At 42.7% G+C, this 26,395-nt stretch overlaps 1 protein-coding gene across 2 annotated transcripts; it reads left to right on the forward strand.

Annotated features, from left to right (window-relative positions):
* Nucleotides 1-93: 93 nt before the first annotated feature.
* LOC118122249 (rho guanine nucleotide exchange factor 12-like) lies at nucleotides 94-26,223 on the forward strand. 2 transcript variants are annotated; one of them, XM_047343518.1, is made up of 37 exons: nucleotides 94-807; nucleotides 8,760-8,851; nucleotides 10,108-10,206; nucleotides 10,331-10,380; nucleotides 11,016-11,073; nucleotides 11,252-11,451; nucleotides 12,429-12,506; nucleotides 12,653-12,886; nucleotides 13,764-13,889; nucleotides 14,050-14,148; nucleotides 14,407-14,517; nucleotides 14,622-14,720; nucleotides 14,808-14,850; nucleotides 15,369-15,474; nucleotides 15,572-15,709; nucleotides 15,807-15,839; nucleotides 16,024-16,138; nucleotides 16,339-16,444; nucleotides 16,814-17,053; nucleotides 17,184-17,328; nucleotides 19,346-19,515; nucleotides 19,595-19,741; nucleotides 20,315-20,400; nucleotides 20,880-21,005; nucleotides 21,192-21,306; nucleotides 21,437-21,537; nucleotides 21,809-21,886; nucleotides 22,003-22,078; nucleotides 22,157-22,324; nucleotides 22,690-22,777; nucleotides 22,860-22,940; nucleotides 23,019-23,098; nucleotides 23,210-23,530; nucleotides 23,625-23,870; nucleotides 23,956-24,155; nucleotides 24,695-24,767; nucleotides 24,852-26,223. In XM_047343518.1, exons 1-37 carry the CDS (start codon nucleotides 776-778, stop codon nucleotides 24,863-24,865), a joined length of 4,374 nt encoding a protein of 1,457 aa, XP_047199474.1. In that variant the 5' UTR covers nucleotides 94-775; the 3' UTR covers nucleotides 24,866-26,223. The 2 variants fall into 2 exon arrangements, with proteins under 2 accessions (XP_047199474.1, XP_047199475.1); XM_047343519.1 differs by lacking the exon at nucleotides 94-807 and having other exon boundaries at nucleotides 10,080-10,206.
* Nucleotides 26,224-26,395: the final 172 nt, after the last annotated feature.

Here is a 26,395-nt window from a genome sequence, read left to right on the forward strand (position 1 = left end):
GCAACAGGATGGAAGGTGGGTTTTCCTCCTGTTTTTAGTCTTTTGGGGCGAGAGAGAGAGAGAGAGAGAGAGAGAGAGAGAGAGAGAGAGAGAGAGAGAGAGAGAGAGAGAGAGAAGGCATTTCCTTTTTCCTTTTGCATCACACTGAAAACCCCACAACTCTGCATTAGAAGGTGAATAAAACAAACGGAGCTGGAGGAGGATGCTTCAGAAACTCTGATCTGCGGAATAACTCCGGACGTCGCGTCAAAAACAACAGGACGGATAAAGTTCATTTTGGATCCTGCAGCCAGACTTTGACGTAACTTTCCCTCGGACACCAGGAACCGACTGAGCCTCTTCATGGAGGATTTTCCTGAGGAGCAATAGCGACTTAAAAAGATAATAATTCTGCATTTTGGAGTCAAATGTAAGAAAAGTTGGGGGAAACATTTCCAGATGTGTTTTCTGAAGCAAACAGGAGCTGACTGATGAAATACACTCACACCCCAAAGAGGAAAAGAAAAGTTATCTTCATTCCTTGGATTTAATATATTTAAGTTTCGTCCTTATAATAAACTTTTGATCAACTTTACTATTTCTGCTCCTCTGGGATTTTTTATTCTAACAACCCCTCCCAGCTGAATAACGGGATTTAAACGTTGTTCCAATGGATGTAAGGACTCGTTCACACCGAGGAGACAGAATGAAGGAGCCGTTTTAATAAATAACAGCAGGATTTTATGGTGAACATGTTATTTAGGTGAAATCCTCGGAAACTCGTCAGGGAAGCCCAATGAGTGTCACACAGTCCACACTCACTGACAGGTAGGTGAAACTCGCCAAACTCCTTTAAACATCCTCTAATTTAAAGTTGTTTTTGTTGTTGGGAAGCACTTTTAAGAAATATAACATGACATAAGCTATGTTGCTATTTGATTGAGTCTTCTGGTAAATTCGGCATTAACTTTATTCAATATAAACCCCCAGGTCTCCACAAGTTAGTGAATCTTAGTGTTTTAAATTGGTTAGAATTGCTGACCCTCCTCATGCTGCGTTGTGCGAGGAGACGATGGCGTCTGAGGATTCGACAGGATTTCAGAAGTTAGATTTTAGTAAATGTAAAAGTTTGTGATGTAATTAATTTAGGCCGAAACAAGCACAAGCCTTTTATATTCCACCTGGGTCCTTAAAGTATGTTGTGTCTCTAATGTCTATTTGGGAAATTCAAGGCAAGTTCAAAACAACACGATTTCTCAATGGAGTTCTGAAAAGTCTCCTCTCTAAAAAAAAAAAAAAACGGATGTGAACGTGATTTGTTTGTCTGCTCATTGAAGGATTTGATCAAATTGCTGTGTTGACTTTCTGACGGTTGAGGGATCGATATGCCCCAGTGTAAACATGTCTGTTAGTATTTAGTGAAACAGGCCCATGTCTTTTGCAGGATGGAGGATCTATGACACCTCCATATGTTTCACTGACATTAAAGTGCATCATCATTGTAAACAAGGTTAAAACACGAGTGTTACTGACAGTTGGTCTGGAAACCGGCTGCAGAATTATACACAAACTAGTTTAAAATCACATCAACCTGAGCACATCAACACAAACTTGATTCTATGATCAGATGACAAACACAGGAATAACATTTATTTTGAGCCTGATCTTTATCTCGTCCTTTATTCTTGCACCTCCTGGAGTTTATTGATACCAACCTGAAACACGTTTGGCCAGTTTCCCACATAAGAATCAACATGAGGTGAAAATGTTGTTGAAAGGTCAATTCCTGAATTTCAGCTTTTCAAATTCCATCCCCGGTAACTTGTGTGTATTTGTACAGTCAGTAATCAGTAATTTCCTCTGAGGAAACGCCAAAATAAAGGCACACATGACCGCCTCGGAAACTCAAACAAAGTCATTTGATTTTTCGACCTTCAGCCTGCAGACAGGAGCGAGCCGCTCGTCGGCTCTGCTGCTCTTTAGAACAATTGGCCTCTTCTCTGCAGACCTAGTTTGGATTCTCAGTAAGGTTTCTATCACGAATTCCACATTAAGGCTGTATAAGGTTTTACAATCATAAACAACAGAGGGACAGTCAGCAGATATAAATACTTTACGTCAACCATGACTGGATGAGCTGGTGGCTTCTTTAACATAAAGACTGGGAACACTGGAGATCCACGAATGAAGACAGAAAGCTTATTTCTTTGTAGGGTCATGGGCTCTAGCAGAGTTTCCAGATACAGTCAGCGAGCGAAGTCTTTGGTCTCCGTTCAAACACAATGATGTCAAACCTGGCAACCTCCCTGTGAAGATAAGACTTCAGGAAGCTGCGTATGATCATGGCCTCTGAATGTTGTTTGTCATGAAATGGCTCCATCAAGTGACTCCCCCTAAAACCGCTGAGGGAATATTTGTATCTTGGTGTAAAGATAAATCAAAGCATTCACAGGTTCTTGATTACCGAGCATTAGAAGTGTTGTTGGTGTATTTCTCAGCTTTGGAGAGAAACAGGGTAACTGCTTCCCCCGTGTGTCTTTATTCCCGTCGGACTTAACCCACGTGACTTGTTTCAATCTTCTCAGCTCCTTTTAAAGGCCTAAAGCTATAAAAACAAGACAGAAGAAAATAATAAATGAAAGAAATGGTATAAATGTTTCTCAAAGAATGGCACTGTCCCCCCCTGGCTCCAAATGACGTCATTGGTGCAAGATGGCAGCATTTGTGCAGCGTCTTGGTTTCATCTGTTTCATTTTGCATTTAGAACCATTTCAGAACAACTGTTTTACTTGCAAATCAGTTTACGTCTCTGCTCCTGTTATCTGATCCTTCCCTGAGTCAGAGAAATCTCTTCCAGCTCAGAGGAGAAGACACAACCACTCTTCACGTTGCATCTCTCGGGTACTTTCTGGCGTCGCTGCTCTTTTATGACTCGTTGAGTTTGTTTCATTATTCAAACAACACTCTTGTCTGTGGATTTTAAAGTTGTTGCTGCAGCCTGGTCGGTAAAAAAAAAAAAAAAAGGGGGTCCAGTTGCCGGGGCAACATTTGTACCGGCTCCAGAAGTGGGTAGGTCACATCTTGGACGTTGTTCAAGGGTTTCTCAGTGAGAAGAATTCGGGGTGAGCAGCCTGCTTGGTTTCTCCTAACGTTTGTGATATTTTACTGTCAGGATGTGACAACCCCCAGTGGGACATGTCCTCCTGTCGGCCTGGACTCAAGGGACAGACTGAATCCTCCGTCTTTCCTGAAGAACGCTGTGAATGTCCTGATGGACTCACGGTGTCTGTAAGTGGAACAGCACAGTTCCCTGCAGGACGGGTCTCGGCAGACGGCTTTTAGACCCTTTAAAGGAAAACTCTGGCTCATTACAACCTGGGTTTTATTTTACTTTGGCCGTTGCTTTTATCGGTTCCAGTAACCTTGGACTCACGAAAGTAATTACTGAGATCTGGGAACTTGGACATGGCTAAAAATGGGTAAAGAACAAGACGACTGAAAAGTCTTAAACCACGAGGTTAGTTTGTTCGGAAACAACTTCACAGTTCATGGACCGATTTGTAGCTGTGTGACCGACCACGTAGTTTTTCTGAGACGTAGTCTAGTAGAAGTTTTTTAAATGAAGTGAAACATTCGAAAGAAATTGTGGCTGACCCCACCTCCCATTGCCAGTTGCCTTTCCGTTTTTCATTTCCCTCGGTGAGTCATGTTTGACGTCACAAACACGTTAAAAAGTGAGGAAACAGACAATCTGTCAATCCCTTTACTCAGGAATCGTCCTGATGTGTAGAGGTGTTCGAAACTAGACACGGTTTACAAGAGGTTCCTTCTTTTCAGTGTTCACACATCCTCATCACGTCACTTTTCACATTTTCAACTGAGAGCAACACGTCAAGAAGAGACCGTGAAAGTGCTGTTACTCCCACTTTGCACGATTCGTTGCGTCGGGACTAAAGCAGCAGACGCAGGTGCAGATGTGACACATTCTGCGCCAGATGTGCGATGCATTCTGCTCGAAGTTTGCGCCTCTCTCCTTTTTTTTGCACGACTATAACGGAGAATCACACAGGTCGGGCTGCATTTTATTTAGCGACCTTTTTTGTCCGTGACCTTCAAAGTGCTTTACATTGATCACATTCACCCATTGACACACTTACTACAGCTGTAGCACATCATCGATCACTGATCCCCCCCTCACACGTCAGGGCTGCATTTTACAGACTCATGAACTGGTTTGGTGAAAACGTCGTGTCAGCCCAGTGCTCAGATCTGTGATGTACAGTAAACTGTGAAATGAAGCTGAATGGCTGCAGGCAGTGGACCAGCTCTTTGTCACACAGTTTTGCTGATCCTTGTGTTTTCCCGCCTGCTCGCCCGCCGACCACCCAACCCCCACCCCACCCCCGCCGCACCCCCTCAACCTAACCCGGGCTCTGACGGGAAGTGGTGACATCACTGCTGAACAATGTCTGTCCGGCCCACCAGGCCACCGGGCCGTCCCAGCTCAGTGACAGCACAGTGCTGCTGGTGTCACACATCACTGCTGGGCCTGAGATCCAACATGAAGCAACTGATAATATTCCTATAATTTAAAAGAGCTCATTTAAAAAAAAAAACACAGAATCTACAAAGAGACTCAGAACGAGTGATGCAAAACACTGTTGTTCTAAACCCTCGTGTGGTGTTTGGACGAGTCTCACATGCGTTGAGCTGCTTGATTAGATAATTGCCGGGAATTAAATTTGAATTTGGATGTTTGTGGTGAAGCTGCGGCCGGAGCCGAGTGACATCAGAGGCAAACGCACAAAGATTCATTCATGCAACAGACTTGAAAACATTAATTTTGAAAACTCCAATAATCAACCAGGCAAGTTATTGTTTCATGAAAGGACAAGTCTTGTGAATGCATCTCACTGAAGCTGTTTCCAGACCCGAGTTTCTGGAGAATTGGTTTCGGACCTTTTCCTTAGTTTGTCTTTCACATGTGAAGAAACGTCTTTTAAAAGAAAACTTAAAACATTTCTCTTTACTTCAGCCTTTAACGAGATCTTACACTTGCCCGCACGCCTGCGCTTTTATAATTTGTACAAATAACTTTTTAACATGTTTTTATTTTTATAAAATTAATAATAAAGTTTATTGTTATTATTATATTCCTGCTGTATTCGCACGTGGGCTCACTCTGACATTATCCAGAGTTTTTATAGGGGGCTGGGAGGAAAAACTCCACATTAACTGACTCCCACATACTTCCCCTCTGGATAGTTCCAGGAGAATATCGGGAGTTCGGTGCTGGTCTGAAAGCAGCTTTACTTTAGATTCCACTGTGTCCACCATCAAAAAACCCAATAGTGAGCCACACTGTTGTTGATTGTGTGACATGTTCCTTCATCAACACACACATTGTACTTCAATTTAGACTGAGATGCACCATCCAGCTGCTGGAAAACCCCAGATGTTTATCCCTCCGTGGTTGAACAACTGCTTTAGGAATAAATTGCAGTTTTTAAAAGACAAAACTATGTATTTGTGACATGTCTTTAAATATTAAGTGCCACACATTGCGTAGGGAAAGTGATCAGTTGTTATCAGTTGGTTAAATCATGTTGTATTTTATTATATATCTTAAATGTGTTCATGACAAACACTGAGCTCCAGTGTTTGTGGACTTCGAGCTTCTCTCCTTCTTGTCGGGCTTTTGTCTCCCGGCCTCTGGAGCCGAGTTCTTTGCTGTTATCTTCCCGGAGGAATTGTCTGGTATTTTTGGCATCTGGGGCCCAAGTGGATCGCTGCACGTTTTCTCTTTCCTTGTTTGATAACCGTGCACGAAGGCAAGTAGAGAGAACCTGCGCAAATTAGCCAGCGGACATGTATCCCAGCACGAATTCATTAAGTAAATCAATAATTCCCTTATAATCGCGGTGCCAGTAAAGTTTTCACATGGACACGAAGACGTTTCCTGTGCATGTGAACTTGTTTGTGAACCTCTGGTGACTAGAGAGTCCTGAGCACAACAGAAAATATGCATCAGATCTTAATGAGGCGTTCAGGGGCCTTATCTCTGTAATGTTGGGAAACTGTTCTGACGTTTCGGCAACTTTCTCACCGCATGTTCAACAAATACTGGAAGGTTTATCAAATATTATCAGCTGATAGACGGTAAATAAAGATGGACGACATGACAGCGCCCCAAAAGTGAAGCCAAATCTTCTAGATCGCCCCCTGGTGGTGATCAACCCAGCCTCCTCGCCATGTTCACGTTTCTGATAAGTTTCTGCTTAACTACTTATTGGATGATTTGACAGCTGAGGCTCTGACTCTAAATTACGTCATCGGTGCAAGACGGCAGTGATATCAGGGCTATTAGAGCTTTTTGTACAATGGAAGGAAGTGGACACGTGTCAGCCATCTTTATTTTTAGTCTGTGACTCATAGGTATTAGTGTTTATATGTCAGCTGATAAGTGACAAGAAGAAGAAGACATTTTCTTTAATCATATCCTCATTGTTATTGTATGGATGCTCCTGGATAATGAGACGAGCCTCCAGGTCACCACTTTTAATTTTAAACATATCATAATATATTCTTTCCATGAGTTTAGGATATTTAAACAGTAGTTACCTCAGCTGCCAGAAGCAAAGCAAAGACGTGAATTGCTCTGACGTCACCAAATCGAGATGCCTTGTCGTTGCAGTTGGGACAAAACGTGACACCAGAGTTGGTGTATTTGCCCCGAGAACTAAAAGTGAACTGATAAAATCTACCGATTGTTGCATTAGTTTCCCAACGAAGTCATTTTTAACTTCTGTTTGCTGTTATCGTGTCACGTCACATAATTGAAAGCCTGGGGACTGCGAGTTTCTTGCCACAATGCACTGTGGGAGTTGTGAACATGTGCTTTTACTTTAATCAAAGCTGTTGATTCTCTCGATGTGATGATTCAGCTGCTGTTTAGTGCCGATCTCAGCTCGAGCTGTGCATCACCAAATGGGTAATATTATTATGACTTTTAAAATAGCTCCTGCAACTCAGCAACTCTTATTTTTTCAGCTTGAGTCATTCGGTGGGACGGATTTATCCTGAAGCTGCAGATTTTCTAAAAAAAAAGTTGTGAAAAAGGAACTAAATATCTGGAGCTGAAAGATGAATTTCTCATTGTTATCCAGCACTTAGCTGCCACCCACTGAGCAGGATGCAGCCTGCCGTTGTCTCGCCAAAGTCTTATCAGCTCCTAATCTCCTCCGACCACAGCGAGGGGGCCCCCCGAGTGGGCCCTCAGAGAGCTGTCTCCCTGCTCCTCCACGTGATTTCACCCTTTTGTGACAGTTTTGTTGTGTCTAAGAGGGAAGAGTCAGGATCAGCTGTTTGGTCTGGTCCATTTTTGTTTCCAGGAGCTCGACACAAAGCAGAATATTCTCATTTATCTCGGTTATTTCCATTTGGCTGAATCTGAAATCCCAGGATTTGATTTATCTCATCGTTTCCTCTGCACCAGGAGGAGTTTGAGTTTTGTTCAGGATCGTTCAGTCTCTGCGAGCGAAGCTGAAATTTCCTCCTGTCTTCCCTCAAAGACACTCTTGTGCCTCCTCCTTCCTTCCTCTCCTCTTCCTCTGTTTCTTTCCCAGCCTTCTCCCACATTCAGGAAACTGGAGCGGGGCCAAAAAAACCCTGAGCCTCCGTTTCCGGGAATCTGTCCCACAAAGCCACAGTATAGTAAGTTAGCTCTGACGTGGGAGCCATTGTTAAAAGCCCAGGGCCCCCATTGTCCGAGGGAGGAACAGCAGCACAAACGAAACCCCCTCTTGCGGAACACGTCGGAGCTGTTGAGGGGGATGAGCAGAGGGAACGTATTCTATTAATAAATGGACGGCCACCATAAGGTTACGCTCCCATGAGGGATTTTAAATACCAAGAAGCAGAGTTTACATGGAGCTTGTTGAAGTCTGACTATTGACACTTGATTCAAACTTTATCATCTCACTTTGAGAACATGATTTTAAATGATATAGTTTCCACGACGGCTGTTTGGCCTGAAGACCAGCTACTGATGTGAAATTAATTTTATATGTGCCTATGTTTATTTTGATATCTACTATGATATTTGTATATTTTGTATTGCATGATTTGTTCAAAATGGATTGTGGGTATTTAACACGGCGACCCTGTGAAGTCCGAGGAAGACCATTTTCTCTTTTTCATACATCTACGGCCAAATTCACCAAGTTAATCGGTTTTGTTTTCGTCCTTGTTTGTTTGTTTGGTAGCAGGATTTTTAAAAAAAATACATACTTCCATTAGATTTTGTGGCGACTTGGGACGTGACCCAAAGAAGAGCCTATTAAATGTTTGGTGCGGATCCAGATCAGGGGGCGGATGCAGGAGTTTTGTTTTTAGCTTTCTTTAACATTTTTGACATTTTCCCTGATTTCTCTGAGAATATTTCGTGGATCTTGATGAAAGAAATCAGACATATTTAGATTATATTCATGTGTGTGTGAAATCTGGTGCATATTCAAATACAAATCTAGTGAATTTTAAATGTGGTTTCCTTGTGTGTTCCTGTCTATATTCTGAAGGTTGTCACAAAAGTGTTCAATCATAACCTGATTTATAAAACATTTTAGTCCTAAAAACAAAGTCAATTTTCTTTATAGCTGTTTATATGTATAAATAGAAACTCCCAAGATTCCCTCTGTACAAACATCTGACACCAATATCTTGTGAAATAAGTTTTTGGATGTTTTCTCTACGTGTTCTCACGTTGTACCTTGTTTCTCTAGGACCCCAAACATTCTCAACAAGGAGCCCACAGACAAGAAGGCTAAGAATGACAAATCCCCCGTCTCCCTCAAACATGAATTTGACCCGACAGGTAAGAAACACAGATTTAATTTAGTATTTCTTTCATTGTTTCTTCTGTCGAACGCTTTTAAAATCCATGTCAACATTAATCTCACTGAGGTTTGTCTCATTTTCCACCAATCTACATTTTTAAATCATTGACTGTGCCTCAGTCTTTGCCACAGGGGCTGGTGAGGTGGGGGGAGAACAGAGGTGGTGTGGATGAAACAAGTTGTTAAGGTGGTTGCTTCTTGGGTTGAGGGGTCGACATTAATCCTTCCTGCCCTTTTCCTCACCCTGGAGTCTTGAGGCTCCTTCACGGAGGCCAGAAGACGACCAATTATCCACTCAGATACGTCTTTGAAGACGGAGCCTGCGAGTCACTGAACTTCCTCAGCGGCCACAGGAAAAAACCTTGATGCTGCAGATATTTGCAGAGTTCAGGGACGTGAATGACTCAGCTGAGTTTAGTGGCTGATTTCACAGCGTCTCGAGGAGCTTGGTCGATTTAAATGGCTGCTGCTGGTCACGTCTGCCACATGGTCATGGGATTTCTTTCTTGTGTGTGTGTTAATCGATTGATTGCATTTGTGTTGCGTCAGGGATGAAAGAGCATTTAGATTTTCTTAAAGGAGACTTTTGTTTATTTCCTCTCGTGTTATATAAGTTTTTTTTGGGGTAAATTTAAAAGTTCTGCAGACTTAAAAGGTGAGTGGGCCAAGCTGTGTTTCAGACAGAGGCTGAAAAGAGGAGCTGCAGCAGTGGACAGTCTGAGGACAATGATGGGCTTTCTGTAAATTACAGCATGTAAACCTTTTCAAGGAATAACCCTAATTTAAATGATGGAGACGAATATGAGCAGAATATGTCTCCTTTAAGCCGTTCTATAGATTTATCTATAGATTTTAGATTATAGAGAGGAAAGCAGCGTCGTGCTGGTGGTTCCAGTTTTCTTGGAAAGGGAACTGGCTGCTATTTAAAACCCTTTCTCTCTCTCACTGTCCTCACTTGTCACTTCCTGTGTGGAGATATTTGACTCCAGCAGACAACAAGTATTCCAGATGTTCGGTGCCAGAATTTCTTTTTAGGAAGAATCCTGCAAAAGTCCGCTTAGATTCTTACTTTTGTTAATAATTGTTGTTAATTTGTCCTCACCACATGTGACATGTAAACAAATATACACATGTTTTTTTTTATAAATTACACTATTTAATATTATGGTTATGGGTCGAACAAAAACACAAACTCTTATTGTGAAGATCCTCTTTTCGATGGTGTGTGAGTCAGGTCTCGTCCAGCGTTGCGTGATAATCCAGAGAGATGAAAATGGCTTCGGGCTGACGGTGAGCGGAGACAACCCTGTGTTTGTGCAGCTGGTCAAAGAAGGTAAGACACACACACACACACACACACACACACACACACACACACACACACACACACACACACACACACACACACACACACGCTTGTGGAACGTCTCTGACTCGGCTCTCTCTCCCTCTTATAGATGGAGCTGCTATGCGAGCTGGTGTTCAGACAGGAGACCGGATCATTAAGGTGAGTCTGGGTCTGTAAACAGTTAAAACGTGTTTATTTAAGGATATAGATTCATCTTTTCACAGCTAAACTCTGCATTTTTACTAATGCTGAAAACCCTAATAGTAAGTTGTATGTTAAAATAATAATAAGCGATAATAAAATGGTAATTTTTGAAAACTAACAGGCAAGAATATGAAAGGCAAGTACTGACCCTTGTGGAACTCCATACTGTATTTGAACTGTGTTATTATACCCAGCATGACCAATACAGTTCTAACCACAAAATACAAAATTTCACTATGAAATAATATAATTATACAATTTTTGTTAATTCAGTGCAATATGTTAATGCCTTAGGTGATTACATAGGTATGAATGTATACATTTAATAATTATTTTATTATGTTTATTCTGTTTTTAATTATCCCAAATCCCACAAAAACTATAGAGAGCCACTGTTAATCACCTTTTTAAAATACATTGATGAATATATACTATATACACAATCCTGATGTTGTATTTACACACAAGTGGAAAATCCCCTCTGAAAAATGAACTTTTTTACCCTTTAAAAAAAAATGATAATATATATTTGTTACTTATGTTTTAAATTGGTGACAAATCTTTTATCTCCCGATGCTTTTTCTTCTCAGGTCAACGGGACCTTAGTCACACATTCAAACCACATAGAGGTTGTAAAGCTGATCAAATGTGAGTATGCACTTCTCGTTGTATTTTTCCTACCAAGAGCAATAAGTCTAAACTTCATAAATCACTTGATACCATTTGTTTGGCTGCTACAGAAATACAAGAAATACTGAGATTTAATTTCCTGAGAGTCTCAGAATTATTCTTTCTCTCCTTCTCCCCGACTCCCTCTCTCCGGCAGCGGGCTCCTATGTGGCCCTCACGGTGCTGGGAAGGCCCCCGGGTCTCCCTCAGATCCCCCTGGAGGAGGACGAGGGTGAGGGTGACGAAGGGGCCGAGCTCGGTTCACCCTCGTCTCTCTCGGTGCCGCACTCACCTTTGCTGTCAGGTGCGGAGCCGTGCAGCCCCCAGGAGCACAGCGCCTCCCCTCTGCCTGATGGGGTAAGGATTTAATAATAAATAAATAAATGTATTAAAATTTTTTACACATCTGCCATGTTATGAATAATGCAAAAAAATATGAATGAACTTTATTTATTTATTTTACACTTTTCTTAGCAAAAATAAAGAAAACAAAAGTTAAAATAAGAATTTAAAAGTGTTAAAGCAGTATTTAAAATATTAGGAAAAGTGGATTGTTATATTTTCATGTTGTTCTTTTAGAAATAAATACTTTTCATGAGTGAATTTGAACATTGTTTCTGTATTAAAGAGATGTTGGTCTCAGTGTGACTCAGTCCTGCAGCTCCACTCTCACGTTGTCTTGCTGGATCTTTAACGGTCTCCACGATGTTGTTTTAAACTGTGATAAGCTTCGTGATACGAGGAGCTTATCTCGCTGGTTCAGCCCACAGCTCGTTATTTTTCATTAGTCACGTCGTCTCAGTCCATTACTGCCAACTTTAACCAAAATGCACTGTGTCAACAATTTATCGTCGTGGTAACGGTGAACTTGTTGAACTAGAGACTTGAGTTCCTTAAAATCAGTTATCGTGATTGTTCAGCGTTATTTACTACGATGGAGCATTAGAGACACTTAACGGAAAGAATAAGGAAGATTGTGAGAAGAAGATTATTATTTGTCATGAAAAAAGTAGTAGTTTTACAAAAAATAGTCATAATTTTACAAAATATACTTGTTTTTCTTTATCCTCCTAACGACTTTGTTCTCGAAACCTCAATTTCCTTTTCCTCACTATGGCCCTTGTGCTCTGTCACTGTATGAAGTCATAATCTTAATTTATGATGTGGACCTTGTTCCTCTTGCTTTCTTTCAGTTTCATCGGTTTCACTTCTCTTTCTTCATCGGTTCACATGAATCTGTCTGCAAAGGTTTCTCACATTAGTCACAGTGTTACAGGAACATTTATTTCACCTTCAGCTCAGACTCAGTGTTTCGTCGTTATCTCGTTTTGTAGGATGAGAGCAAAACCACACACAGCCACAAGATGGACAGTTTGCAGAAGATGCTCACCAAACAGCAGCTGGACTTGGAGGTACAAAGTGACATCGCTTGTTGTATTTCCTGTATTTACGAAGGGGAATAATTAGTTCAGCGCTCGAGTCTAGAGATTGTGGATTGTTTATATAATTTGTGGCAGTAATTTGTCATTCCCTCTGCTTCTTCTGGGATGAATGGCAGGTGAAGGAGGAGGAGTGCGGCAGAAACCCTCGACCGAAGCTGGTGAAGGAGATGCAGGAGGCGAAGAAGCAGATCTCGCTGCTGCAGGAGCAGATCAGCAGAGGTTTACAGGCTGTGTCCAGGAGTGGTGAGGAGGCTGAGGAGGGGGACAACAGTGGGCCCCCGCTGAGGGAACCCACCTCGTCCTCGTGGGGGGACGGCGTCAACGACAGGCTCCAGATGAACAGTCACTCTGTGAGTATAATGACACATCATAATTATCCCTGTGGTGAACCATTAACCCAGAAGTATTTTTTACTTTTTATTGTACATTTATTTGGGTGGAGGTGTTGTGCCAGTTGCATAATCCAGTTTTGGAAGATGCTGTCAATTATTTTATTATTTGATGAACAGAAAGTTAATCAATGGCACTTTTACATATTTATCAGTTACTGAAAATGACAGATACCCTCCAGTTTCATCTTGATTAGAATTTTATCAGTTTACACATATTCATGAGATACAGATTTACATACACATATATAAAAATGTGAGGGAGAGGTTTGATCTGGCTGCTCTCCAATGGAACTACTAGTTAAGATCATTAAATAAAAAAACAAAAGATCTATGTATATATATACAAGTACACAAAATATGTGTGCTTATTTTCTTATTAGGGCCAAGGACCCTGCTGTCTTACAAGGATTTATCATTGTTTATTGTAGGGGCTAAACGTGCTCATAAACTTATGATACTTTATATTTAAATACTTTCAGGAAACTGTTGGGCCTTAGCCGACGTCTGCGCTCTACTTAGTGTCAGTAGCTCGAGTTTATCATGGATTAGATGCTGCTGTTCACTGGTGCATTTTGTTAATAGTTTACTGTAGGAGTACCCACCATCTGATTGTAAATACAACAGGAAGTGCCTCTGAAAATATGAGTCACACAGACGTCTATAAAAACAAATAACCTTTTATCACCGCTTCTATAAATAGGGGTGAAATGGTCCTGGTCTGTGGTGATTTCCCAGCATTCAGCACCAGACTAAACAATCAATTTGGCTTAATTGTGGTGTTGTTCTGTCTGTGGGTTGACCTGTGTGTTCGTGTGTGTGTCTGGGTGTGTGTTAGTTGCACAGCAGTCCCCTCCCAGAGGGTCCTGGGAAAAGAGAGACGCCCTGTCAGAGCCCGAACATCGGCCGGCGAGACGGACTGAACCTCTACTCGTCGCCTGACGCTGAGGATAACACTGACACTGTAAGACACACACACACACACACACACACACACACACACACACACACACACACACACACACACACACACACACACACACACACACACACACACTCTCTTTTTCAGTTTGAATGATTTGAGTTTTTGTGTCTGTAGTTTTAACCCTCAATCTGTCCCGCAGGACTCCGTTGCCCAGTGCATTGTGGGTAGCCCTCCCTACCTCCTCAACCCCCAGATCATCGGAGCAGAAGACGACTACTTTGACTCTCAGCAAGAGCAGGTATTTATATTTCAGTAGCTGCTGATGGATTAAACTGAGAAAATTGCGTTAAATTCGAAAACATAGAAAAAATATGTATGAAACAATGATATTAAGTTGCATTCTCTCTGTCTCTCTGTCTGTCTGTCTGTCTCTCTCTCTGTGTGTGTGTGTGTGTGTGTGTGTGTGTGTGTGTGTGTGTGTGTGTGTGTGTGTGTGTGTGTGTGTGTGTGTGTGTGTGTGTGTGTGTGTGTGTGTGTGTGTGTGTGTTTGTTTCAGATTAACGGTCAGTGCAGCTGTTTCCAGAGCATCGACCTGCTGAAGACTCGGCCGGCTCACCTCGCTGTGTTCCTCCATCATGTTGTCTCCCAGTTTGACCCTTCACCTCTGGTACAACACACGCACACACACACACAAACACACACACAGTAAATACATGAAACAAGAATGACAGTGATATAAAACTCGTAATTTGTGTGTTTTTCCCGTGACAGTTGTGTTATCTCTACGCTGACATGCACAAACAAACCAGCTCCAAAGAAAGTCGACGCTTCTTCATGGAGTTCCACTCGCTCTTCATGGACCGAACAGCGGTAAATTCACTCTCGCTGTCAGTTTCCTTTCCCCACTGACCAAGTTTCTGAATCCTTGAATGGTTTGTACTGTTTTGTCCTTTGCAGAATCTGAAACTTCCACTGCCGGAGACGATTGCAGCTGAACTGGGTATGAAAGAATATTAATATCTGATTTCTATCCTTGTTACACTGACAATCACAGGCTAATAATCACATTACATCTAAATCAACAGGCTAAGGATACTTGATGGACAGGTGGGAGGGTTGATCCCATAATAAAGCTGCTCTATGTTTGTTTGTGAACAAGATTACACAAAAATTACGTATCTACAAAACCTGGTGGAAGGATTTGATATGAGTCAGGAAAGAGCTCATTCAATTTTGGTGCAGATCTGGATTTCTTTCACTTTCTGTAACATTGTGAAATAGGATGTTTTGTTCGACATTTTTACTGTTTTCCCAGAGAACATAAAATGGATCTAGATAAAAATAATATAGAGGAGTGATATATCCATTAATATGTCCAATTTCAATGCAGCTTGATTGAATTTAGGGACTTTTCTGCCCTATATGTGCTCTGAGGGACATTCCAGTTTAATTTGTTAGAGCTGCATTAAGTTATCCTGAGGTTGACTGTTTCTGGTTTGTGTGTTTGTGTCGGCGCAGAGAAGCGGAGGCTGGAGTTAATCCCAGAGGAGCTGTGTAAACAGTACACGCAGCTGTTACAGGACTCGCTGCTGCCGGACCTGCACAAGAACCTGGACGACTTCAGGTAGAACCTCTCGATAGGAACCTCCTACAGGTCACGTTTCAGGAGGTGTCATCCCCATGTGCTGGAATCTGTGTGTTTTGTGTGTTTGTGTGCGCAGACAGAAGCGCAGTATGGGTCTGACTCTGGCTGAGGACGAACTGTCCAAGCTGGACGTCGACGGAGGAAAAGATCAACAGGGTTTAGAGAAGGAATGTTCCTGTGCCGAACACATCATCTCCAAGATAGAGGACATCCTGTGAGTGTGTGAGCGCGTGCACGAAGATGAGTGAATATTCAGTTGTTAGAGTCATTGTGTGTGTGTGTGTGCGCTGACCTGGAGTTGTGTGTTGCAGGTTGACGTCACAGCCGTCAGAGGAGGAGAAGTGGTGAGAGGAGGGAGTTTCCTTATCTTTCACATCATCAATCTATTTGTATAGTGTTTCAGTTTCTATTCAGATATTTTAGATTGTAGAAAGCAGATGTTAGCAGTCTTATATACATAAAATATCAAATGTGCGATATTCATAAAACAACGATGTGCCTCTTGCCTGACGTCGCGTCCTGCTGCAGTCAGACGATGCAGTACGTGATTCTCACCTACATGAAGCACCTCGGGGTCAAAGTGAAGGAGCCGCGCGGACTCGAACATAAACGAGCACGAATCAACTTCCTGCCCAAGATTAAGGTGCGATCGCTTCTTCAGAAACGTACACACGTGTTTTTTAATCACGATTATCTTGGGAAATCATTGATTTGAATAATAGCACAGTGTCCAGATCAAGTCTAATAACTGCTTTGAGTTTCTTACAGTCTGATTTAATTGTACCACAGTGTCCGTGAAGCAGATATTTTAATATTTAAAAACTGTGTCATTCAAACAAACAGAAGAGCATCAAACCTGAGAGAGAAGGTGAGGAGAAGGTGAAAAAGCCCCGATTCCCCAACATCCTCGGTCCGCCCAGACGCCTGAGCAGAGTGGATTCAACGTCAGGTGAAGATAAAACCTGCAGTTTAATGTTATTTTACAATATCACAGATAAGTCACATCCCAGATCCTTTGATGCACGGTGCCTTGTTTTATTGCAACTGTAATAAACCAGTAAAATCTTGTCCCTTTAAGAAATTGCTCTTAGATCAGTCAAGACGTTTTCACAAGAGGCAGGAAAGAGGCAAATAGTAATATCTTATCATATCTAGTGTTTATGAGTGTGTACATACAGATATCAGTGTTGTGACTGGTGGTGTGTGTGTGTGTGTGTGTGTGTGTGTGTGTGTGGTGTGTGTGTGTGTGTGTGTGTGTGTGTGTGTGTGTGTGTGTGTGTGTGTGTGTGTGTGTGTGTGTGTGTGCGTTTGTGTGCAGTGGGTAAAGCCGTGGAGCTGAGCAAGCAGCGGTCACCAAAGCCGCTCTCCCAGCCGGCCGTCTGCATCCCGGAGCAGCCCGACCCCTCCGCCTCCACTTCTTCCTCCGGACGGATCCGTGGGAGTCTGCTCAGCGAGGGATCGGACGCTGGTCTCCATGTTTCACCTTCCACTACATCCCAGAGTCACAGCTCGCCCTCCGCTCAGGCCTCGGACACCAGCGGACAGGACTCCGACTCCAGTGAGAAACCTTCAGGGTTTTAAAACGTTGAGGATTCTGTTGGAAAATATTTGTTGAGACAAACTTCAAAATGTTTCCCAGGAAAGATGCACAGATAACAATCCTCACTTTATTCCCTCGTTATCTCCAGATCTGTCTCCTTTCCCCGTCCAGCCCAGACTGGGCGAGGGTCTGCAGTGTGGGGACCAGCAGGAGAGCGTCGTCAGTCCCACTCAGTTCGACTTCAGCCCCTCCAACCTGGAGCAGCTGCAGGAGGAAGAGCAGGAGACGTTCAGGTATTTACAGGACTGTCTTGTATTAGTCTCCCTCCATGTAGGACACGGGAGAGGAACTAAATCAAGGTGTGCTGAGAAAAAGATAATTAAAAGTGTTCTACATGCTGAGCATCATTTTAATATTATCACACATCCATTTTAGAAATATTACAACAGAAAACAAGAAGGGAAACTACATATTTTTTGTGTCAGCTGCAGCAGAACATGTGATGGACTATTACTTTACCAGATAATGAGAACTCTACTTTAAAAACCCACAAACTTTAGATCAACGATTCTAGAATCACATTGATAAAATGATCATAAACAACGACCAGCATGTCACCACAACAGTAAAAGAAATATACTGTAAAAAACGTATAATACTCAAAAGCCTTTAGTGTTAAGTGCACATGTGGTAGAAAACTGATCAAGAAAATATTAATATTAATAATAACAATACATATTTCAATAATAATACAAGTCCTGTGCTTCTAGTAGGATAGAACTGCACTAGAAGGCATTTACTGCACATAGAACAAAACAACAAAAGAAAATAAATAACAACAGTATAAAAGTTATATTATAAACTGTAGGAGTAAATATCATTCAGTATTTTTATGAAGTATGAAGTATGTCAACTGTAATCACATGTTCAGCTGAAATTAATCTAAAGAACACAACAGTTATTGTGGTGTTGCAACTAATGGTTATTGTCCCCACAGACAATCTGCCAATTAATTTGGCTTTAGTCAATAAACTGATATAGATTAAGCCTAAAGTGGTAACTTCATGTACAGTAGATCATTGTGAAACATGGGGGTCCTCTGTGTTTCGTGTGGTAGTTCGATTCCCGACCCGGCCCTTTGCTGTGTCTTCCCAACTTTCTATCCCCATTTCTCGCTCAAAAATATCCAAATAATCCAAAATGCAAAGACATTGGGCCTCATCTACTAACATGTGCGCGGAAATGTTCTTACTCTCGCACCACCTGGCGCGTGTCCGCTCTGTGCGCGATTAGCATACTGCCACGCCCCCATTTCTCCATATAAGGACATGTGCGTTTGTCATGAGGCGAGCTGTGCGCAGAACAGTTGAAGTTTTGAGAGACCGCGCTAAAAGGTAAAATACACAAGACTCTCACAGCAGCACGAGTGGCAGGTGGAAGGTGGACGACACAATGGACACACTTTTGTGTAGCACTTTGTGACGATGTTTAAACGGAGTTGCACCTGGGCTGTAACACCTGGGGCGGTGGACGCTGCGCCCCGCACTGACCTGAGCACCGGAGTCGTTAGATGCACCGCGACGTGCACGTGGACTCCGCTGCTCCAGGATCAGATCCGACGCACAGTGAAGGTCCGGTCGTCCCGTGTCTCTTGTTTCCTCCTCTGACCTGCGCTCACTTTACACTTTACCAATTAACACCAGCACTGCTCACAGGTTGTTAGGACACGTACAGTGCTGATGTGTGTGTTTGTTTGATTCGACACATGTTTCAAATCTGCTACACAACACGAGACGTGACGTGACGTGACGCGCACAGTCTGGACATCAGGGTTAAAGTGACGCCCCCTTTATCCAGAAACATACATTTGGTCAATGCATTAGTAAATTAAAGTCTATCTACTATGTTTATCTAAATAAATGGAGTTTTAATACACTATGCATTCAGTCAAAAGGGTGTTTACACTCTCTAGGACAGCCGGGCCTTCATCACCAAATTTAGGTACGAACATATTGATGAATCCCAGATTCGTGCGTCAGACGTGCGTACGCACTGTTAGTAAATGAGGCCCATTGAGTTTAATATCACAGTACACATTAACGGCTGCTGCAGACTAATAATCGATCACACTGGGGGATAATGTGGCAGGAATTCTATTAAAATAATGATGATTTCTCTTTAAAACCAATAAGTAAAGAGCAACTCGACAGCGATGCTGGTAACAGCTTGTAAACCCCCGATCTTCCCCTTTCTGCTCCTTTTATTAATCTTCTTAAAAGCCCTTCTCCCTCTGTCTTGGCTCGGCTGTAGGATGGAGGTGCCGAGTGCGGCGGCCACTTCAACCGACATCCAGAGCGAGGACGACCAGGGAGGCGAGGCGGAGTGCGAGGAGGACCCTCTGAACTGGCAGGCTCTGGTCAGCCGCGGCGTCCTGGAGAGTCTGACGCCGCAGGAGATCAAACGGCAGGAGGTCATCAACGGTAAATCAGGAATCACATGTGAAATATCCAGCGTTCACGGTTTATATTCGCTCACACGTGTTTGTTTGTGCGCCGTCAGAGCTGTTCTACACCGAGCGCGCCCACCTGCGGATGCTGAAGGTGCTGGACTGTGTTTTCTACCAGAGGTTGAACAGAGACGGCGTCCTCCCCCCTGACGACATCAAGCACATCTTTATTAACCTGGAGGAGATCATTCAGCTGCACGGTAACACACACACACACACACACACTACTACACAAATCATTGAATTCCACTGTAATAAATATAATGTATATATATACATCACCAGATATAAGTCGTCAACCCTGGTCAAGGTTTAATTATCTACGTAAATACAATGTTTTTAATAGAAGCTGACATATTTCCTTGTTCACACCACACACCGTAAACAAAGATGGACGACATGACAGCTCCTTAAAAGTGAAGCCACAGCGTCTCTATCGCCCCCTCGTGGCTGGCTGCAGTGTAGCTCCTAAACCCCGCCTTCTCCATGTTAGCAAATGGGACATGCGCCATAGAAAATAGTCAAATTTCACGTTTGAAAGATGGTTTTCCGACACTTAGTCCATTTTTATTTACACTCTACAATCTTACTACATGCTGGTGGCTCTTAGGGGCCAAAGAGCTTGTTTCAACGATGAAAACAACTTAAACAATTCAGCTAAACATTCAGTTGTCATCTTCAAAGTCATCATCAAAGCAGCTGGGGAACAAATGAAAGATTCATGACCACATGTTGGGATCTGGACACTAATATCTTATCTCTGTGCTCCACAGTTTCCATTACAGAACAAATGACGGCCACCAGGAAGAGGAGCGAGACGTCGGTGATCGGTCAGATCGGAGACGATCTTCTGGCCTGGGTGAGACACGTTTCTGTTCAAATTCAAATGTAAAACACAGGCTGCAGTAGGATTTATCAGGCACTGTGTTTTACAGCAAAAGCCTTTGTCGTGCAAGGGTTCAATTAGGATTATCAGATCCTAAGGAAAAACAAAACCCGCTCTGATTATCAGAGAGAAGGACGGTGTTTTTTCTGTACACTTCAGTTGCTTCTTATGTACGTTGCTATTTTTTATCACTCTTATTAGAAAATAAAGTTCTGGATGTGTCTGAACAAATTTGGGAATGTAAAGTACGTCCACTGGGATTCAGAGGGAAAAATAATAATAAAACACTAATAAAGCTATTTCCAAAGTTGTTCATTAAAAAGCTAAAAAGCTGTATATGTTTCATTATGTGAAAAGTTTGTTCTTACTCGTGTTGATATTGACGAGTGGGCTGTTGAGATGTTGTTGATCAGATGATGTAAATGTAAATGTGTCCGTGTTGTTGGTTCCAGTTCAGCGAGGACGAAGAGGAGAAGATCAAACGAGCGGTGGGAACTTTCTGCAGTAACCAACCTTCGGCTCTGGAGCTCATCAAGAACAAAAAGAAGAAAGACCAGAGGTTCAACTTGTTCATGCAGGTCAGCACAAATTTGATTTATTAAATACAAGGACGTGACTAGTTTAATAATGAAATTATGTCATTTTGAATATTTTACTCCACTTTAACACGTGAAGTCTAATATCGTCACTAAAACCTCGGTAATAGCAGTAAAGACATGTTTATTATATTAAATGTTATATATTTCCCACCGTGTCGTCTTCAGGAAGCCGAGAGCAACCGTCTGTGTCGCAGGCTGCAGCTCAAAGACATCATCCCCGTAGAGATGCAGAGACTGACCAAGTACCCGCTGCTACTGGACAACATCGCCAAGTACACAGGTACAAACATGACAGAAAGGGTTTTTTACTATCCTGTAAGTACCAGAGTGGGTATTTCACAAAGGAGAATGATGGACGTTTGGTTTCTTCATCACTGATTTCTTTGTTCTGCTTGTTTATCCTCCCTCAGAGGACGGTGAGGAGAGGGAGAAGGTGAAGAAAGCTGGTGAGTGTTGTAAAAAGATCCTGAACCACGTCAACCAGGCTGTGAAGGAGGCCGAGAACAAACAGGTACAGACACGAGAATCATCATAGAATCTCATATTTAAGTCTAAACTGGAGGTTTGGGGATTTAATTTTTATAGAGAATATGTCCACATCATATATTATGTTTCGTCATAGCATCAATTGGTGCACGGACATTTCTCGTCTTCATCGCTTCTGTCCAGCACCTTATGTTCAACATGTTTGGATGTGCATATTGTTAGATACTTTCTGAAATGATTCTGCTTATATCCAGTGTTTTAAAACCCCTTTAACGAGTTGTGTTCTGTGTGAACAGAGGCTGGAGGAGTATCAGAGGAGGTTGGATCTCTCGTCTCTCAAACAGAGTGAAAACCCCATGATCCTGGAGCTGAAGGTAAGAAACCAGCTGCCACCTCTGATGCTCTGGACGTGAAGAGAGTGAAGTAGCTTTTATTCAACGACGTGGATGAGATGTTGATGTTATATTGAAAGTTGATTCTTTTCCTGCAGAACCTGGACCTGACCAAGAGGAAGATGGTGCACGAGGGACCTCTCTCCTGGAAAGTCAATAAAGACAAGACCATCGGTACATGAACGCACCACTGCATGAAAATGTTATTTTAAAAAACAATTCAGTTTTGCTTCACCAGCGTTTTACTTTCAGAGCTCTACACTATTCTGCTGGAGGACATTTTGGTTTTGCTGCAGAAACAGGACGAGCGTCTGATCCTCAAGTTCCACGGGAAGAATCCGGCGAGCGTTACCGACACCAAGAACATCTTCAGCCCCATCATCAAACTCAGCACTGTACTGGTTCGTCCTGTGGCAACTGGTGAGAACTATTAACACCTGTACCGTGAAAGATTGTGCAGACATTCATGTTCCCCAGAGGATAAATCCCAAAACTTTCATTTCTGCTTTCGGGTTGACCGTCAGTCTCATTCATATGAACACGATTTCTCAAAAACACCAGAATGGAATTTCTTAAAATTTAGTTTTAATGTTCCCTTAGACTCATGGATTGACTGATTAGATATAAGTGGTCAAAGGTCACAGTCACTTCCTATGAGGCTTAATAATGACGTAGACTGAAACAGCACTGGTTGACCGAGGCAGTATTTCTAGTCTTTACATGCAAATCCATGATGTTTGTGTAACATGTAATATGTGAGAATTATCACATTTTGTTCTCACCAGACAACAAGTCGTTCTTCGTGCTCTCCATGTCGGACAACGGCGCTCAGATCTACGAGCTGATGGCTCAGACCGTGTCCGATCAGAGAATGTGAGTCTTTCCCCACAAACACCACGACGTGACGTTTGTTCTCTGTAGTTCTCATCCTGCCGTTTCGCCTCTGATCCCTCAGGTGGCAGTGTCTCATCACGCAGTGTGCTGACGCCATGAAGGCCAAACCTCGCCACAGCGACTCAGCTCCAGCTCAGACCGAGTGAGTCCGATAACGCCGATAGGTTTATTGTTAGGTCTTAATATTTCATCGGTTCTAATGTGTGCGAGTGTGTTTTAGTGCCGAGCGTGACGCCATTGAGATCATCAACGGTGGGATGAACAGGCCGAGCAAAGAGTCCAACGGGACAACGAGCTCAAGCAAGTCATGTTTCTATATTTCTATTCCTATAACTATCAATTTTATAGTTTTTATAAAATGTTTCCTCTGATGTACTTTATCTCATTTTGAATTCAAATTTCTGTTTCCAGAATTCAAATTTATGTTTCCAGGAAAAGATGCCATCTCTTCTCCGGACACTCAAGCTCCACCGGCGAGCATCGGCCCCTTTAATGGCTTGAAATCAGAGGATGAGGAGGAGGAGCTGGCTGCGGCCGGCCGACAGGAGGAAGAGGAGGAGGAGGATGAAGAGCTGGACGAAGCAGAACTAGAGGCCTTCCTGGACGGACAGCTGGCCGACAGACTGCCCTTCCTGCAGCAGGAGGGCTCACGTCAGGGAATCGCCATTGAAAGCCACGAGCTGGACGAGCTCGGCGTTCCCCCGTCCAAAGCTGAAGACGCTCTCAGGACGTGTAAGTTCCACATTAAAGGGCCAGTTCACCCGATCAGTATCTGGACGTGCAGATAGGGAAAAATCCCATCATAACACGTTCTTTCCTGTTCTAGTGGCGGTGCTGAAGCAGGCTCTCTTCAACCACATGCTGAGCCGGGAGGCAGAGGAGGAGAAAGGGGAGACGGAGGAGTTAAAGCCCAGTGGGGCCCCCGGGTGTCAGCGGGGTGACTCCCTGTCTGGGAGCCACGAGGGGCCGTCTGTCACGTGTGACGAGAGCCAGACATCTTCAGGTTCACCCCCAGACGACTCCCAGCTCCCGTCTGAACACGCAGGCCTGTCTGAGACGACCGAACGCAACGGTGAACAGGTTTTTCTGTCTGGATCTTTTGTTATAAGTTTAATTATCAATTTTATTTAATTCGCCTGCCCTGCGTCTCCATCCAGGTGGTTTTATGGTCCTGGACTTCGGCGCAGGATCCGAGGAGAGCAGCACCGACGATGACGTGGTATTAGAAGGCGACGTGGGGATCGACATGAGGAAGCTGCTGTCCTCCTCCTCGCAGACAGGGGGCGGTGGTCCTAACCTCAGCCGGCAGCTTATGACCCACCTGCGCCTCCTACAGGCCGACCTGCAGCATCTGAAGGTATCGCACGTCTGAGTCAGCGGCTGCGTTTACGAAAACCTAGAAGTTTTCTTTTCTTCTTTTAATTCAGTGATGTTTATTTACACATAATATATCAAACGAATACAATTAGAAACTTGGGAAATGCTACGGTAATATAATCAAAGTTCTGCTTTTAGAATCGTTTGTTTTAATTCTATTAAAATACCAGAAATCCTGGGAAAAGATAAATACAATAAATCAAAGCCATGTAATTATTTTAAAGTCGCAGGAAAATCTTAAACCTGTTAAAGAAGCTGAAGCCAAATTTAAAAAGTAATAATTTGAACTAAACAGCGAACTCCCTTTCACATAGCTAACCTTACGTTTTCTCTCTTCACTCACGAAGTTGTCGTAGGTTTTGTGTTTGGTGTCCTAACAGCGTTTAACACTAAATTCAGTTTCCAGAGTCACTGATTCATTTTAATACAAGAAAACTCTTTACACTTTTCTTCCGTCATGTTCCGATTCCTCCATTTGAACTCATAAATCCCGTCTGTGTTGTGATGACGTGTTTCCAGGAGGTGGAGCTGAAATACAACGAGCTGCGACAAACACACAGTGACACAACTACTGACTCGGACGACAACAACGGTGGGTTTCACTTCTCTCGGTCACCTGGAAGTTTTACATCCACTTTAAACGTTTGTGTTCATCTGTGTTCCTGATGTTTTGCAGACGGGACCCAGTGATGACGGACTCGTCTGCCTCTCGTCGCCGTAGGAGCCGAGTTCACGTTCCTCCATGATCACTCTCCTCTGGACCTCCGACCTCTGAACACTTGAACAATGGAGGACTCGTGTGTCTCTGCTCCCGCTTCAGGCACATATGACAATCAGTGGATCATTTTCACCATCATCCTTGACCCAGGTTTTTGCTCTGAGACTTTGGATTCACTGGAGGATAATTCAGTCACTTTTTGCTTTAATAATAATCATCTACATAAGTTATCTTTAAACACTGGATGTATGAAAAGGAGAAGTCGAGGGTGTGAAGTCGCACAGATGCACATCAGAGAAGGAAAAGAGACTCTGACAGAAGGATTCTCTGATTTAGGACTCGGAGCACTGCTGTAAGCTTGATGTAAATGTCTGTAATAAGAGATGAGCTGAACCTCACGCTACATATACGTTTAAACACACACTGCTTATTTTATACACACTTAAATATCTTCTCAAAAAACTGATTGGGTTTCTAAAAAATCGGCCAAATTCATAGAAATACGTTCACCCCCCCTAACGTGTCCACTGGTTTTTAGCCTTGCTTAGTATGAACATTTGAATTTAAAAGCTGGAATTGGACATTTTGCTGCAGCTTGTTGCAGACATTTTATTTTATTTAGAAGAATCTGCCGGTAATGCAGTTGCGGATGAGTTTTCGTTGCCTTCAGAGAAATGAACGGTGTCTCCAACTTTTCTGTTGATTTGAATGTTTCTCCCACTCGGGCCGCTCTTCACAGTGCCGTGGATTCAGCGTTAACGTTGATCTCCTCGTCACAGATTTAGAAAAGAAGATTCTGAACTGTTCCTGCAAGAACCTGAAATGATGGCGTTAAAAAACGTGATAAGAGGCTTGTGCATGGAACATTTTCCTTTTCACTGTGAAGGGTTGAGCCTCATTTCTTTGGGGGAAGATTTCCAAAGAATAATTTGTCCCACTTGCAGTTGAACTAACTGTCATTTGTTTAGCGGTCGTCTTATTAGTTTGTTTGCCTGAGCAAATAACGTACTAACACAATGCGGACTAGCCTCAGACTTTAAAGTGCCTGTTTGAATCTTCCCGTAGCACTTGAATGTTGCATCATATGGAAAAAAAACAAATAACCGTGGTCTAACGTTAGAATCACACGTCAAAGTTCAATGTTCCTGATTTCTCAAAACTCAACATCTGTAATAATCTGTACAAAATGTTCACTGGCCACTTCACTAGATAGAGTTCTGGACAACAAGTTAAAAAGAAGATACTAACCTAAAAAGTATATATAAACAAAAAGGATTGTGTTGAACAGTTTTTCATGTAAAATATAATGTACATTTATGACTATATGATATCAAACGTTTTGTGTCATTTCTTCAGACAATGCACTCATGTACAAACACAAACTACTTAAAACGGGGGGGTCTCCATGCAGCTTTTATTTGTTTTACAAATGTTAAAATTGAATCACGTTACTGTCACATTAGTTTACACTAATGTTTACTTTCTTTTGGAGTTTTATGACG

This window comes from Hippoglossus stenolepis, chromosome 15 (genome assembly GCF_022539355.2).
Source record: "Hippoglossus stenolepis isolate QCI-W04-F060 chromosome 15, HSTE1.2, whole genome shotgun sequence".
Taxonomy (NCBI): domain Eukaryota; kingdom Metazoa; phylum Chordata; class Actinopteri; order Pleuronectiformes; family Pleuronectidae; genus Hippoglossus; species Hippoglossus stenolepis.

What these genes read in the sequence shown, in the direction of transcription:
- LOC118122249 (XM_047343518.1), top strand. Translation starts at nt 776, where the DNA reads ATGAGTGTCACACAGTCCACACTCACTGACAG. An exon ending in TGTGCAGCTGGTCAAAGAAG is followed by an intron (nt 10,207 to 10,330) that starts GTAAGACACACA and finishes TCCCTCTTATAG; the next exon opens with ATGGAGCTGCTATGCGAGCT. An exon ending in CAACGGGACAACGAGCTCAA is followed by an intron (nt 23,099 to 23,209) that starts GCAAGTCATGTT and finishes TTCTGTTTCCAG; the next exon opens with AATTCAAATTTATGTTTCCA.